The sequence below is a fragment of the Falco cherrug genome, chromosome 3 (assembly GCF_023634085.1).
Source record: "Falco cherrug isolate bFalChe1 chromosome 3, bFalChe1.pri, whole genome shotgun sequence".
NCBI classification, from domain to species: domain Eukaryota; kingdom Metazoa; phylum Chordata; class Aves; order Falconiformes; family Falconidae; genus Falco; species Falco cherrug.
This window is the reverse complement of record NC_073699.1, coordinates 16,467,350-16,481,016: the sequence shown is the minus strand read 5'-3', so window position 1 is coordinate 16,481,016 and position 13,667 is coordinate 16,467,350. Positions and strand designations below refer to the sequence as shown.

General features: G+C 37.1%; 1 protein-coding gene across 13 annotated transcripts in view; it reads right to left on the bottom strand.

Moving 5' to 3' along the window:
- Positions 1-876: 876 nt before the first annotated feature.
- Positions 877-13,667, bottom strand: part of CYRIB (CYFIP related Rac1 interactor B) — a 98,822-nt gene continuing 86,031 nt past the window's right edge. For 11 of the 13 annotated variants that reach the window (XM_055706531.1, XM_055706533.1, XM_055706532.1 and 8 more), the window contains 9 exons: positions 11,593-11,714; positions 9,761-9,866; positions 8,547-8,683; positions 7,830-7,907; positions 7,615-7,731; positions 6,478-6,557; positions 5,227-5,353; positions 4,358-4,428; positions 877-1,674 (listed from right to left, as the gene is read on the bottom strand). In XM_055706531.1, the coding sequence (XP_055562506.1) occupies positions 1,611-1,674; positions 4,358-4,428; positions 5,227-5,353; positions 6,478-6,557; positions 7,615-7,731; positions 7,830-7,907; positions 8,547-8,683; positions 9,761-9,866; positions 11,593-11,714 (902 nt within the window). In that variant the 3' untranslated portion in view covers positions 877-1,610. The remainder of the gene's footprint in view (positions 1,675-4,357; positions 4,429-5,226; positions 5,354-6,477; positions 6,558-7,614; positions 7,732-7,829; positions 7,908-8,546; positions 8,684-9,760; positions 9,867-11,592; positions 11,715-13,667) is intronic. The other 2 variants (XM_055706536.1, XM_055706537.1) reach the window with 1 other exon arrangement.

Here is a 13,667-nt window from a genome sequence, read left to right as displayed (position 1 = left end):
GCAAATATCTTGTTTTCAAGAAACAAAGAAAAAATAAAAAGGTGCAGAAGGTCCATCCACAAGAAATCCAGCATGGTCACACCGGTACCTTATACTGGGAAGCTAGCATGCCACGTAAAGTTACAAAATATTATTTGTCCAGCAAATCAAGCTGAGGGTGTTCACGCTTGCCTGCAGGTTTCAAATCTCCTTTCCAGAATGCTGACAACTCATTTTAGCCATAATCACAACAGCACCACACACACGAGGTGCACTGTTTGCCCACTGATGCAAAACGTGCCATTTCCCAGAGATGCTCTTTCTAGTAATTCTCAAATCTTGTTTTCTCTTTCAATTCTTCCTCTCCCAATACAGTTTCATTTTCTTCACCAACCTATCAACCTGCATTAAAATGCTAGCTGAACACGAAACATTATTTAGCATGCTAAGATTATTCAGTTTTTCTACACAGTTCAAAATATCTGGATCTACAAGGGTATAAACCAGTACAGAGCGAGGGAAGTTAATCTCTGCACCACTGGTACAGGAAAGGCCAAACCGGTAGCCTGATTTGGAACACCATCTCTGATGTATTGAGACATCAGCACAGGTAGCCAAGATGCAGGTTCTTCAGCAACATCCACTGGGATCTGTATGGATTGCACAAAGTTCTTCCCCCCAAACCCTGTATGAGTAATATTTCTGAGAGTGAAGCAGCAGAGCGCGGAGAGCAAGAACCCTGAAACACGCTAGGCTTAAATCAGTGGATTAGACTACTGGTTACTGGTAATGAAACAGCAGAGTTTTCACTATATAAAATTTATAAATTTATTTTTTTGTAAAAATCCAAAGAACACGAAGACATCTCACTCAAAATACTGGTAAATCAAACCACACTTAGAAAAATGAAAGCCGATTTTATTATCTTATCCACAGCCAATCATTTGACATGAACATGCATACGTAATTTTGCTACGCACACACCACAGTTTAACGTTAGTTATTAAAGGTTAAACATACAACATACATCCTTACAAAAATGAGTCAAAATGCAAACGTAACTTTTAAACAAAACAGTTTTTACTCATTTAAAAAAACCTTTGTGTTGGGTACCATTTTGTACAAACACAGTTAATTTAAACAAATCTGCTTTTAGTTTCCTCATGGTTGCACATGAAAATAAGCTGCAATAGAAAATGAAGTCATCAAGGGATTTTTAAATAGCAGAAGTAGGCAGTCTTGCCATGCAGAAGAAGCAATATTAAATATTAGTTTTTCAAAAAAAGAAAAAACCACAAGTTTAAAAATATTTAGTTCAAGTCACAAATCTTTCCCCAGTACAGAGAAATCCAAATGCAACGCATAATTAGCTGCCACTTAGGATGGCTATTCTGAAAAGTAGAAATACCTTCCAGAACTGGTAATTTTCATTGATTTGGCACAGAAAAGAAGTCTGAGCTTACTTAAGAACAAGAAAGTGATTAAAAAAAAAGGTAAACAGGAAGAGAGAAAATAAAAAGCAAGAATGAACGAGATAGTAGTTGCAATCACTAAAAAAAAAAAATAATCTGTGCATCTCAGTCATTGCAGAATACTGTCTGTCTACAGCAGGTGCGGATTCCAGGTAATTGTTATTGCAACATGGATTTAATTTGCTTGGAGGTAGTCTCATCATTCAAATGCTTTGTTGTGTACCTAAACAGAGAAATAAAAATCAAGTTGAGAAAAGCACGGATGTTACTTTACTTCGGCTTAACAAATACACCATTTCTCTGTTCACGGCTCACTCTCGGCCACTTATCACCCCCAGCTCCACAGTTGTTACCCAATACACAGATCAGACATTCTGATCAGAAAATGCTATCATCAATCAGAACGATAACCCAACAGCCTTGCACCAAGGGGCATTCAAAATAAGCCTCAGCTGGATGACGGCATTTGTGCACTTAGGACATTTCATAGTAAATTTACGTTTCCGTATGTGATAAGTAATTATCAGTAAGACTAACTCAAGGTCTCCGGTCCACAGGAAACATCTTCAAATAACACACAGCCTCAGAAACTTCTCTTCAAAACTTTCAGTGACCAAACTTTTCTAAGATTCCTCAATGGTAATGGGTTTAGAATGGATTTAATCGCTTTTCTGCCTAATTTCCTGCTTGCTTAAGTAACTGTGCTGCTAAAACTAAGTAGTATAGACATTCTAGCAACACATTTTCAAGTCGCTACAAAAAACTTAGTCATTTCTTATTTTAAAAGAAAGTACTGTATATCCTCAGTGCTGGCTTCCCTGATCTTCCTCTTCTAACTGTAATGCAAAAGCAAGTAAAAATTTATTTTGCAATTTAAATTTAATATGTTAAATTAGCATTTTCATTGTTATCCACAACTGCAGTGACATTTTAGTTGTTCACTTCAAGAATATACAATGACTTTTTGATTTGGAAATTACTATCAATATAGATTTCAGCACTTTTTGGCAATTTATACGTTCCACAAACAAAAGGCCTAAGGTTTTCTAAAAGCCTGAAAAGTTACTGCACTTGGTATTCTGCCCATGTGAAAAAGCTGAACACGATTACAATACTTGCATGAATTTCAAATTATAAACAGCTGATCTCTCTCTGAAATCCATACCACCTTCCATTTGTTTTTGAGACACATTATTTATCTCTTGAGAAAACACAAGAACTTCTAACATTCCTCCAGAATCTAAGACTTAGTTTCTCATGACATCATCCTGAATCTGCTTTCATCACACACACAAAGCAGCTCACCTCTGCATCTCTTCCTAACAATTCAAGATGGCATTTAGACAAAAAGATTTAAATATCCCACCCAAACAAGTAATCAAATTTACGAAGCTAGGCCTGTTAAAGTATGCATGCATGAAATGGGTTGGTTGTGCTGGAAGGTCAGCATGAGAGCACAGGGTGAATTTACACTACTTATCATAAAACAACACCGAATGGAGCAAGCACCTGAACTACGCTTCCCAGGTACTTGAATAGTGTCAACCATGATGAGGACAAATGAAGTACCAGTAAAGATCAGTGTTCAGTTGCAGCTGCAATCACAACGAATTAGTCAGAAAACAAATGCTAATTTAGCATCTTCCTTCTGGAAGCTTGTGTTTTTACTGATCACCATCTCAAAGACTGATCACATACAGGAGGTTCAGAGATGAGTAACAGAATGATTCAAGCATGGAAATACTCACATGAAGTCTCAAATTAAGCCCAAATTTACTTTTGTTCTTTAGCTAATAACCTGAAAAAACTTTGCAAGTGAAACCATTTATGATGCCACATTATTTCACTTCTTACCACATCTCAACACAAGAATGAGGGCAAATGAAATTAAAGCAGTTTCAGTGCAGATAAGAAAAACGAAGTACAACTGCACTTTTAGGCAAGACGAATTAAAGCTTCCGCATTTCAAAGCGAGCCCATGAATAACAACGTTCAGTTACAGTTAACTGTTACCAAAACGACACGATACCTTTTCAAGTAGGGACAAGATGAAGTATTTAATTGCCCATCACATTTTGGCACTTTTTGCCACTCCTCTGATGCCGGACACTCACATGAAGAACATGTAACTGACTATAGATGCAGCTTTATGATCGAAAGTAGTGGGTTTTCAGTTTCTATACAGAATCAGTGATTTTTCCTTACCTCTCCAACTAATGTGGCAACTTCTCTCATGTAATCTATGGCAGAAAGATTTAGACTGTTGCCCTAGCACTTTGTGAGAGAAGAACAATTTCTAGTTACATACTAAAAAAACGCAAAACAGAACTACCTGCCCTACATGTTTGAAGCTATCTGTGAAACACAAAAATCACGTAAAACTGTTCTTATATTCTACTAATAATAAACAGAATCATTAAGTCATGGTCAAACCACACACAGCTGAGGATATGGCCAATGCAAACTTCCAGCCATTTCTTTGGTAAGCTGGCACAAGCCACAGTGCGCACACCATGTGGCTTGTTTGGTTGTTCAACCAGTAGATGTGATCACAGTTACTTCTACTTAGCTTTTAGTATGTACTAAATGTTGTCATCAGTTTTAACTTCAGGTACAGCATCTACTCTGGCACGCTTACCTCTACAGACTCATTCTTAACCTGCACGCAGTCCAAGTATGCAAAAAGTTATTTTAGAACAAACAACTGCAAGTTTATGACCTGGCTTTTAAAACACAGTAGCTTCTTCTTGCATCTCTGTCTCCAGACACATGGGGAGAGAAGCCTGCAATAACCACATTCACCTTTTACCTGCGACACAGACTGAATACTTCGCTGCTGAAGGAAATGCCCTGAACAATTCATGAAAATTCACATTAAAATATTTCAAAAGAAAAAGTAAGAGTACCTGAGAGCATTTAGAAGGCCTTCTACACTGTTAGGAGGCTGGTCTTTAAGAACTTTGATGCATCCTTTCATCTAGGAGTTAAAAAAAATAAGGTTTTTTTATGCTAATACCTTCTAAATTTATAGAATGTTTTATATTCCATTTGTCAGAGAGAAAAGTTTAAAAAAGGCAGCAGTGTAAAGACATTTTCTTAATATTAGAAAGGAATTAAGCTTTCCGTATTACATTTTCCTATGACAATGGCTTAGCTACTTAAAAAAAATATCTGTGTATCTTTGGACAATGCCACTTTGATGTCAAGCTCTGCTTTATCAATCTTAGACAAAAAAGGGACCATAAACAAAAATCTTCATCATAAATCCATTAATGATTACATTCAGCCACTGAAATATTGACAAACTGTAGCTAATACAACGGGAACAACTCATTTGAAACAACCACGACGGAACATACAGTAACAGCATGTATTTCCCACGCTTACTATCGAACAACAGCAGAAAGTTAAAGACTTAAGGACGGTGGATGATGAACCTAGCTTTTTACCAGACAGTGAGGAACAAGCCAGATGCCATTGTTCTTTCTAGTCGTTCTGATTTGGATCTTTCAACACCACCACTGTTTACAAGTATTTCAAGACACTACCTGAATTCCAACAGAACAGATTTTCCCATGACCTAACAATGACCATTTACGTGTCCGAAAGCCTAGTTAGTATTTCTCGCTACTTATGTATGTGGTTTGCTAAGAGCTACCACTGTGCATTTAGCATGAATACAAAGTGTACATCTGGTACTAAATCCTGAAGGACAAAAAAGGAGCCCCCACACAATTTAAATACTCCAAAGATTATTTAGTAACAATAAACTTACATCAATTTTTGAAGTTTTGGCAAAAGCGCCCACTGGATGCACATGGTCATAGAGTATGATGACACCCACCATTACCCTCAGACAGAAGGATACTGTTTCCTCATTTGTAAACCTGCTTCTATATTCACTGTAAGATAAGAATACATACTAGTAACGCTCGAAATAACATCAAACAGAAAAATCCTACTATAAATCCTCAGAGGAAAAAAAACAACACCAAACACCAAAACCCACCAACCCCAGACCTCTGAGTTTTCCTTTTTCCTTTCAATAACCTGCTTACAAGTCAGACTGCTGCTTAGAAAGTCATCTGAAGATTAACAAGGATTCTCAAACCTACCATAATACCCTGCTGCTACGTGCCATTTCACGTTTGGGTTTGTGGGTTTGGGTTTTTTCCTCTCTCAGGGGAAAAAATTAAAACAATACATACTACCTTTGCTTTCAATGCTTCCTACCCTTTTCCCTGCCGCCATCTGACATACAACCCAAATTTCTGACGCAGGGAGAGGTAAAAATAAAAAAAAAAGGCCAAAAAAGGTAAGCTTAAGGAGCAACACTTAACTTTTCTTGTATGGGAGAGACCATTCCTAAGAAGTTTAAGAATATTTGGGGATCTTGTGCTCTAAAACAAGTGTACTGCAGTATTTAGACAAACTTAAGTAAGCCATATCTCATTCCTGAGTAATTTTACCAATGGGAAACTACCTAGGAGCCAGAAGAAACAGATAAACCCCCGAAGTTTAGTTTGACTTTTTGTTCATACTCCCAGTGCCTCTCCAATTTACAGTAGACAAAGGACTGCCTTCATGCCTAAAACTCTCATAATTCCCCAGGCAGAGTGCTGTAGTTTTGTTACAGCCATCAGCCAAACCAACTTGCAAGGAGGTACCACCCAATGCATTGCCCATAACTCCTCTTTCAGGAGGGCCCTAGGCAATCATGCTCAGATAGTGTATTTCCCTGAATTATACATGAGAAAACCATTTATAAAGGGTGCCAAGAGGTCGTCTAGCTTTCATAGCCATTCTATTTTAAAATATTAATACGTTCAGAAAAGTAGACCGCATGATTGCATGGCTAGGAAAATGAGACAAGATAGCTTCATGTCAAGGTAATACAACTAAGCTGGTAAAAAGAAGACAGCATAGTTTCTAATTACCCCAATTATATTTCTTTCACCTTATGCATCACAAGTCATGTCATAAACAGAGACGATTCATACACAATACAAGCACTGTTTATACTCACGGGGTTTCCAGCATGACCCTGCACACACTAGCCATGGTGCTTAAGCAATCTGTAGTATTCTCTATCGGTAAATTTTTATTCTGCAGAAGAAGATAAACAGTTTCCAATTCAATTGTTGTGAAATATTATACCATAAAACCTAAATCAAGCCTTCGTGATCTGCTGGCATGGCAATGTGGAGGAATTGAAAACACCAACACAACTACGGTAAGTCAGGTAGCCTTGCACTGTTTTTTTAAAATGTTACAATACAGACTCATGACTTCCAGAGCAAAGCCTATCACACAGGTTTTGCTTGCTTATTTGTAGTTATAGAAATACACCATTGACACTATTGACTTTAGGGAAGTTTTAAAGGAATCGTCTAAGCTGTTCTTTAAGACAGAAATTTCTATAGCCAAATACATGCATATGCTGCAATAGTAAAACTTTAAATTGTTGCAAGTAATGAAAATAAGAGGTTGTTTTTCTCAAGGCATTTCAAGTGTAAAGCGTAACTCCAGAAAAAATAATAAAAAACTAATGTATCTTTGTATTAAACATGTAATGTATAATTATTAAGAAACAGTGTGCATGTAAGACAAAAATCACCAGTTATCAGAAGACAAGCACAATACTTGTAGTGACTGTATTTTACCACTAATACTTAGTTAAGGATAAATAGGGATGTGTCAAAATGTTGGCATACTGTTCAGGTTTCTCCCCTCTTAAAGTATACTTGACTTCACACAGCAAAATAAGTGTCTTGGTAAGGAAAGAAGGAAGCTATGTTTTAATTCCATTTCCATTTCAACCACAGAAAATCAAGCTGTTTGCCTTCGAAATTTCTGCTCCAAACCACGACCAAAACGCAGGCAACACACTTACCACTTCCCACCTCCCTCCTTGAGGAAAACTATCACTACCAATTTGTAATACTTCAACTTTTGGCAACACATCCACAAGGTGGCTATCTGAACTTATTCTAACCTCTACAGCATCCAAGAAAGATACTGTATGTTCCCTGAGGCTCCAAAACCCAAGTTTGATTTCTAGATGTGAAATTAAGCCTGGTAGAAGAGTTTTGTTTTCCAAAACTATGTCTGGCTCTGCAGTGTTTTGAAGTACACTATCCAAGTCACAAATATACACTCTTACCTCTGACACAAACTTTGTTGTAGCATCACTTAAGGTTTTCAACATTGGCGTTGCTTCAGCATAAAATAAAGACATTCTGTTTGCCAACTCATTATTTACTTCATTTTCTCCCTCTGCCTATAAAACAGAAGGAAAGAAGAACTTAGTTGCTCTGCACATGAAAAAGTTAGGTGGTAGCATAAGCCTGCGTTTCATCTCATCCAAGGGTTACCTACTGGGACATTGTTAATCCTCATACGGCTCAGAGTTCTTCTGTAGTAGCTGAAGTCATTCTGTATAGCAGGATTTGTCATCTATATAGACATGGAAGCAGAAGAGTTGTAACAAACTATATAAGGACAAGTTTTCATAAAATGTAAGACTGAGAATGAGAAAACATTCAGCCTTCTGAAGTAAAAAGGCCTGTGACATGTTGGGAAGTGATATGTATGGATGTAGAGCAAAGGTTTCTGGTTAAATACTCAGATTTTTCACAAGATCTAACAAAAACAAGAAAAGGAGTAGTCTCCTAAACAGGAGTTTGAAATTAGTAGGTTGAAAAAAATATGGATTTGCTTCTTTGCCTCCAAGGATCAGACCAGCAAATTAACATCATTTCAGTTTAGTTCTTTGCACATTAGCAAGAAAACAGCTGGACTATGGGTGTGCACATACAAAAAGCAGCAGCATTATCCCAAGAGATATGCAAAATTCAGATGAAGAAACACGATTAGTATGAACTGAAATAAAATAAATGCCTAAAGCTAATAAGATATTTCATCAGCCTTCCAGTTAATCTAACTCTAGGTCATGCAAACAAGCCAAGCATAGTAGATACTTGAGGATGTGCGGCATGCTCTATCCTAGAACAGAACACAACTAACATTGCTTCGGTAAATAAGACTTGTTCTCTCTTTGCTAGCTTTTGTGATTACAAAATTACAAGTTCTTACCTTGAGCTCATCAAATCGGAGTGTAAAGTGAAGAATTTCTGCAAACTGCTTAGCAAGAGCCTGCTCTCGCTCCAGGTGTTGCGTTGGTGAATATGGAGTGCTTGTCAGGGCTCCCAACAGACCTCGCAATCCTGCCTCTTAAACGAGAGGAGAGTATTTTGCAATATACAACTGCACCTGCTTCTTGTATCTCTACTGACAGATATTCTGCATGCTAGACTTAAAACACACATCTGCCAAAATAGATGGTAATTAATAATAAAGGGGCTTGATGAATTGCTTCCGTGTGCCAGTGTTACTGTATTTACTTACAAACTGCTGTTAAGACTAGGTCTAATCAGTACTAACAGCCATGAAAACCTTCTTGAAAAGTTTTATTCAAGCTCTGTCTGCAACATTTATGTAGGAAATATTGCAATAACCCATGTTAGCAGACTGCAGCCTTTAAGATAACACAGAATTAGAGGCACACAGCTACCAGTAGAATATATGGGGGTTTGGCGGGTTTTTTTGTTTGTTTTGGGTTCTTTTAAGATAAACCTATAACCCAATTTCCTGCTTAGCTTCTTGAGAAGAACATCTCACCTCTTTAACAAAGCAGAATTTACCTGCAAAAAGCTACCAATTTTTGAGCTCATTTTTTCGTGAGCTATGCTAATAACTGTCTAAAAGTGAGGTAACAATGGATGGTTTGTGAAAAAACAAATCAAGTCTAATAGGTTTTATCAGCTTAAGCACATCAGTCAAGCTGGTTTTGTAAAAGGCACGAAGTGCCATCTTAACTATTGCACCTGCTCAGGCATTTCCAAGACCAAAACACTTCTGGTGTTTGGGTGGGAATAACAGTCACTTTTAAGAACTCTTAGTATCAGAAACATTAGCAGAACTCATTGCCAATGAATTAGTTTACTAATTTTCAAAACTATCAGCTAGCTAGTGCTTTCCAGAGTTATTAAAGGGGTAGAGAGAGAGGATAACAAGTACACTCCCATTCTCTCTCTCTCCTCTAAGGTATCCACTGAATTAAGTTTGTTTACATGCAAGAAGGTAGTATGCAGATGTAAGTAAGATCTATTCCAAACTACTGAAGGAATCTATGCAATATGAGCTTTTATCCACTAACAAGGGCCTGACCCAGACGAGATCACATCTGAATATGCCAAACGTACTAACTAATGAAGACAAAACCCCCAAGTTAGTACCATGCCACGTACCTAGTCTTTGAGAAAATTCATAGAATTTCTTTAGTTTGCCTACTAGTGGAACAACTGCACCCCATGCCTTCTCTTGCAGCTTCTCATCATTGGGATGCTGTATTGCCTGAAATTAGACAAGAAAGAGGAAAAAAGTATGCTTAGATTAAGAATAACTGATACAGTACTGGGAAAAAAAATAATCTATGCAGGACAATTGTTTCAAGAGCTAGTAATTAAAAAGCCTACCTACTGAGAAGTTTCCAGTTGAGATACAAGCCTGTACTAACCCATGTCTGTTCCAAAAAGCTCTTAAAAACTTGTGTTGAAAATAAGTATCCTGAATAGGAAAACAACTTGCAGACAGTATAAAGAAACTGCAAAAATAAAACTACTTAAATAAGAAAATTTACATAAATGTACATCAATTAAAATTAACAGCTTTACTGGGGTACCTCCAAGCAAAAAACGTTTAGTGATCAAAGCCCTACTCTAATGTTGGTATCTATTTTGAATTTGCAAAGGGGAAAAAGAAAAATCAAAAATATTTGTTGCAAAATTCAGGCTAAATATTAGACTAGGAACATTTAAGCATAATCAACAACATAAAGTGCTACTAAGGCATGGTGTGTAACCAGAGCTTTGAGGTATATATGCATAGAACTTGTCTTTATAGTAAGCCTCCCAAACACATAGAGCCTTAAATTCAATCTCTCCGTGTTTTCCAGATAGAAACTGACTATTTAGAAACTGAAAATTACTAAGAAAACAGAGATAAAAATGCTCATAACTCTCCTGCTGCACCTTCATGGTCAAGTCCTTAATTCCAAAATCTGTTGCAGTCAAACCCTGGGCTGTGACTTGCTGCGCACTCCTCTGTGGTCGCTATGAAGTTTCCTTCTTGCAATGTCTACCTCCTCTCAGGAATGCCTCTCTTCTTTCTCCACAGATGCTGCAGGCTTCCTTGCTGAGACACACACATTTCTGCCCAATCCTACAGCCTCTCTCTGAACATCCTCCTTCCTTGAAGAGCAAGTAAGCTTCACCATCACCCCTACTAAGGGTTGTGTGTGACACAGTCACCCTTCTTAAATATACCTTACAAATTCAGAGAAAAAAAAACTCATGGTACTCTAATGAAAGCTGAATAGCTATAAGTACCTCAAATTCATCTGGAGTAAGCAGAAACTCCTCCTATCTAATAGTATTTCTTAAGTGTATGTTAGAGCGAGTAACTCCTCACTTCAGGAACACAGCAGCCCTCACTGCTGCATCTGAGGAAGAAGGAAAGGGGGTTGAGAGAGTATTTATTCCACCCTTTCTTAAATGTAAAGGAAAAATGGAGTGACATGCTGTACAGAAACTTCACTTCTGTTCCAAACATCTACTTTAGTAAATAAAAACCAATTAAAAGGGACTGAAAACAAGATGCCTTTTGTGTTAGGATTACCACACATCAGACTTCTCCAATTAGTGTACAAAAAGATGTCAACACTACTCAATATTGTCGACACTACTCACTGTTGTCATGCCATGCTCCTTTCCAAATTCACCACTAACTCAAGAAGAGCTTACATGGCAATATAAAGAAAAAGCAATAGCAACAGTTCCATAGAAAGTTTGAGAAGCATCATTTGCTATTACATATGTGCATTAATATTGCTGAAACAAGCAACATCTGTTTCACTGTTAAAAAGGGACATTCCAAAGCAGAAATTCAAGACAGCAATTTTAATAGACAACATGCTTTGCCAGAACAGCTCCTGCAAGCAAAGTTAAAATCCAGCAGTATTTGGTTAGGATCGGACAATGAACACCCACAGGTTGTGCACAATCGTAACACTCTAGCTCACCTCTCGTATTTCATGGCCAGCTCCTCTATATGACTGCAAGTCTTCCAGTATTCCTTCTGCATCCTTTAACACTACATTCACCTGATTATAAATTTCCTTTTCAGATTCTGTAGGTTGGGCATCTAAACAGTAGAACATATTAAATATATATATATATATTTAACAACAATATGGAATTCAATAGGCATATACCATCACCTATGGGACAAATTCTTCATGCAGCAGCTCATCAAGAATTTCCATTCTCTGGGCTACTACAATTTATGAGGAACTCCAAGGGAGTAATTGTATTTTAGTAGTCTTTTAGCTTCATTTAGCACCCCAAAATTCCACCTGGAATCTATCCTTCCTGACTTACTTAAAATTGAGTTAGGAAAAGAAATCCTGACAAGTCATCTTTATGACTATCATATCAATGTCACTTTAGGGTGCAGTACAGGCCTAATGGAAGAGACCTCATGCAAGCGCTCAAAATTTTGACACCCTTCGCTGCAGATATTACAGGAGGTGTTTGTGACTACCATTATCCAGAAACACTGCACCTGATTATTTTCCATCTTCCCTGCCTCTCCTTTTACTGGTTGGGAAAGGAGCCATATCTTTTACTTCTAAATATATTTAATTCTCAAAACATTATTTATTGCACTAATTGCAAAATCAGAGCTGAGAACAAGAACTATTGTAAACTCAGTTTGTTTCTTTCCTTTTTCTCCATCCTCTTGAAGAATATATGCTGTCTCCCAGTTCTTCTGTAACAAGCTGAAGACTTCCCAAAAACATATTTGATCACCACTTCAAAAAGCTACATGTACATGTTCAGAGAAATATAATTCAGTAAGAAGTATGTTTTGAGAAGAAACAACAAAAAGGCTTTAACCTTTAAAGATAATCATCTAGTACAGATATCTCAGACCTGGTTTACCTGATAGGGGATCAATTTTTCTTTTAAAATGCTCATGGAAGCTGTAAGGTTAGTTCCTGTTAGATTGGTTTTTTAAAAAAATTAGTTGGTTAATGAAGGTGTTACAAAAAAATCCACTTCTCTGTTTACCTGGGTAAAATATGTTATGAAATAAATACTGTGATATTTTAATTCAGGAGTTCCAATGCCAAAAGTCAGGGTATTAACAATAGATACTTTTTTATAGGGACAAAAGTTATCTATGGACAATATATCCTCATGATTTTGTACAGTTCAAAGTCTGGAAAATGTTTTTTCAAAAGTGTTTTTTCCATGATGCATATGTATAACTCCCACAAACAGTAACGGAAGTTAGGTACGTACTTACATTAAAAAAGAAAAAAAAAAAAATCAAAATCACAGTATCCTAGTGTTGCACACTGGACAAGAGCATTAGAAAACAAAATTTGCATTAGGAGAAAATAAGTTTCATATGCTTTACCTGTCTAGATTTTGCTGTAATTTTAGCATAATACTTTTTATTTTTATGGTTTAATGCATAGAGTGGGCATTATTAGCAAAATATGCCTATATATAGACCTTGCAACAGTTGAACCGTGGTATTTTGAGAACCATCAAGAATTAGCACAGGTAAAAAAAGCTTGTCACTCCTTTAAAAAAAAAAAAGTGTTAAGAGCACCACATTGATTAGGCATCGAGTAAAAGTGGCCAGTGTTTTTCAGATCATCACAAAGGTCACATTTGTAATTTTGAAAGCTGCTGAAGACTGCTGTAAGAAATGAAGACAAAAAAAATGAGGGAAAAGAGCAGACAGGTAAGCACCAGGTGACTGGCAGCAGTTCATGCACAAACATGAAATGCTATAGTGAAATACAGACTAAAACATGAAGCTCTGTAGCATTCCAGATTGTGGTGTTAAATAATGCAATCAAGACTTGCCACTTGGATCGTCTCACGCTGAGTACATCTCTTGACTATTTAATTTTTCATGCTGTTTTTTCTTTACCCTCTCTAGTAAGGAGAGTTCGTTTTTCAACACAGGGGGGCACCGCGGAAGGGCTCACCAGAACTCCTCCTCATTTTGAAACCCATCAACAAGCAGAACAGACGTAGTACAATCAGCTTCCAGGTTCAGAAATGAAAATCACCTTTC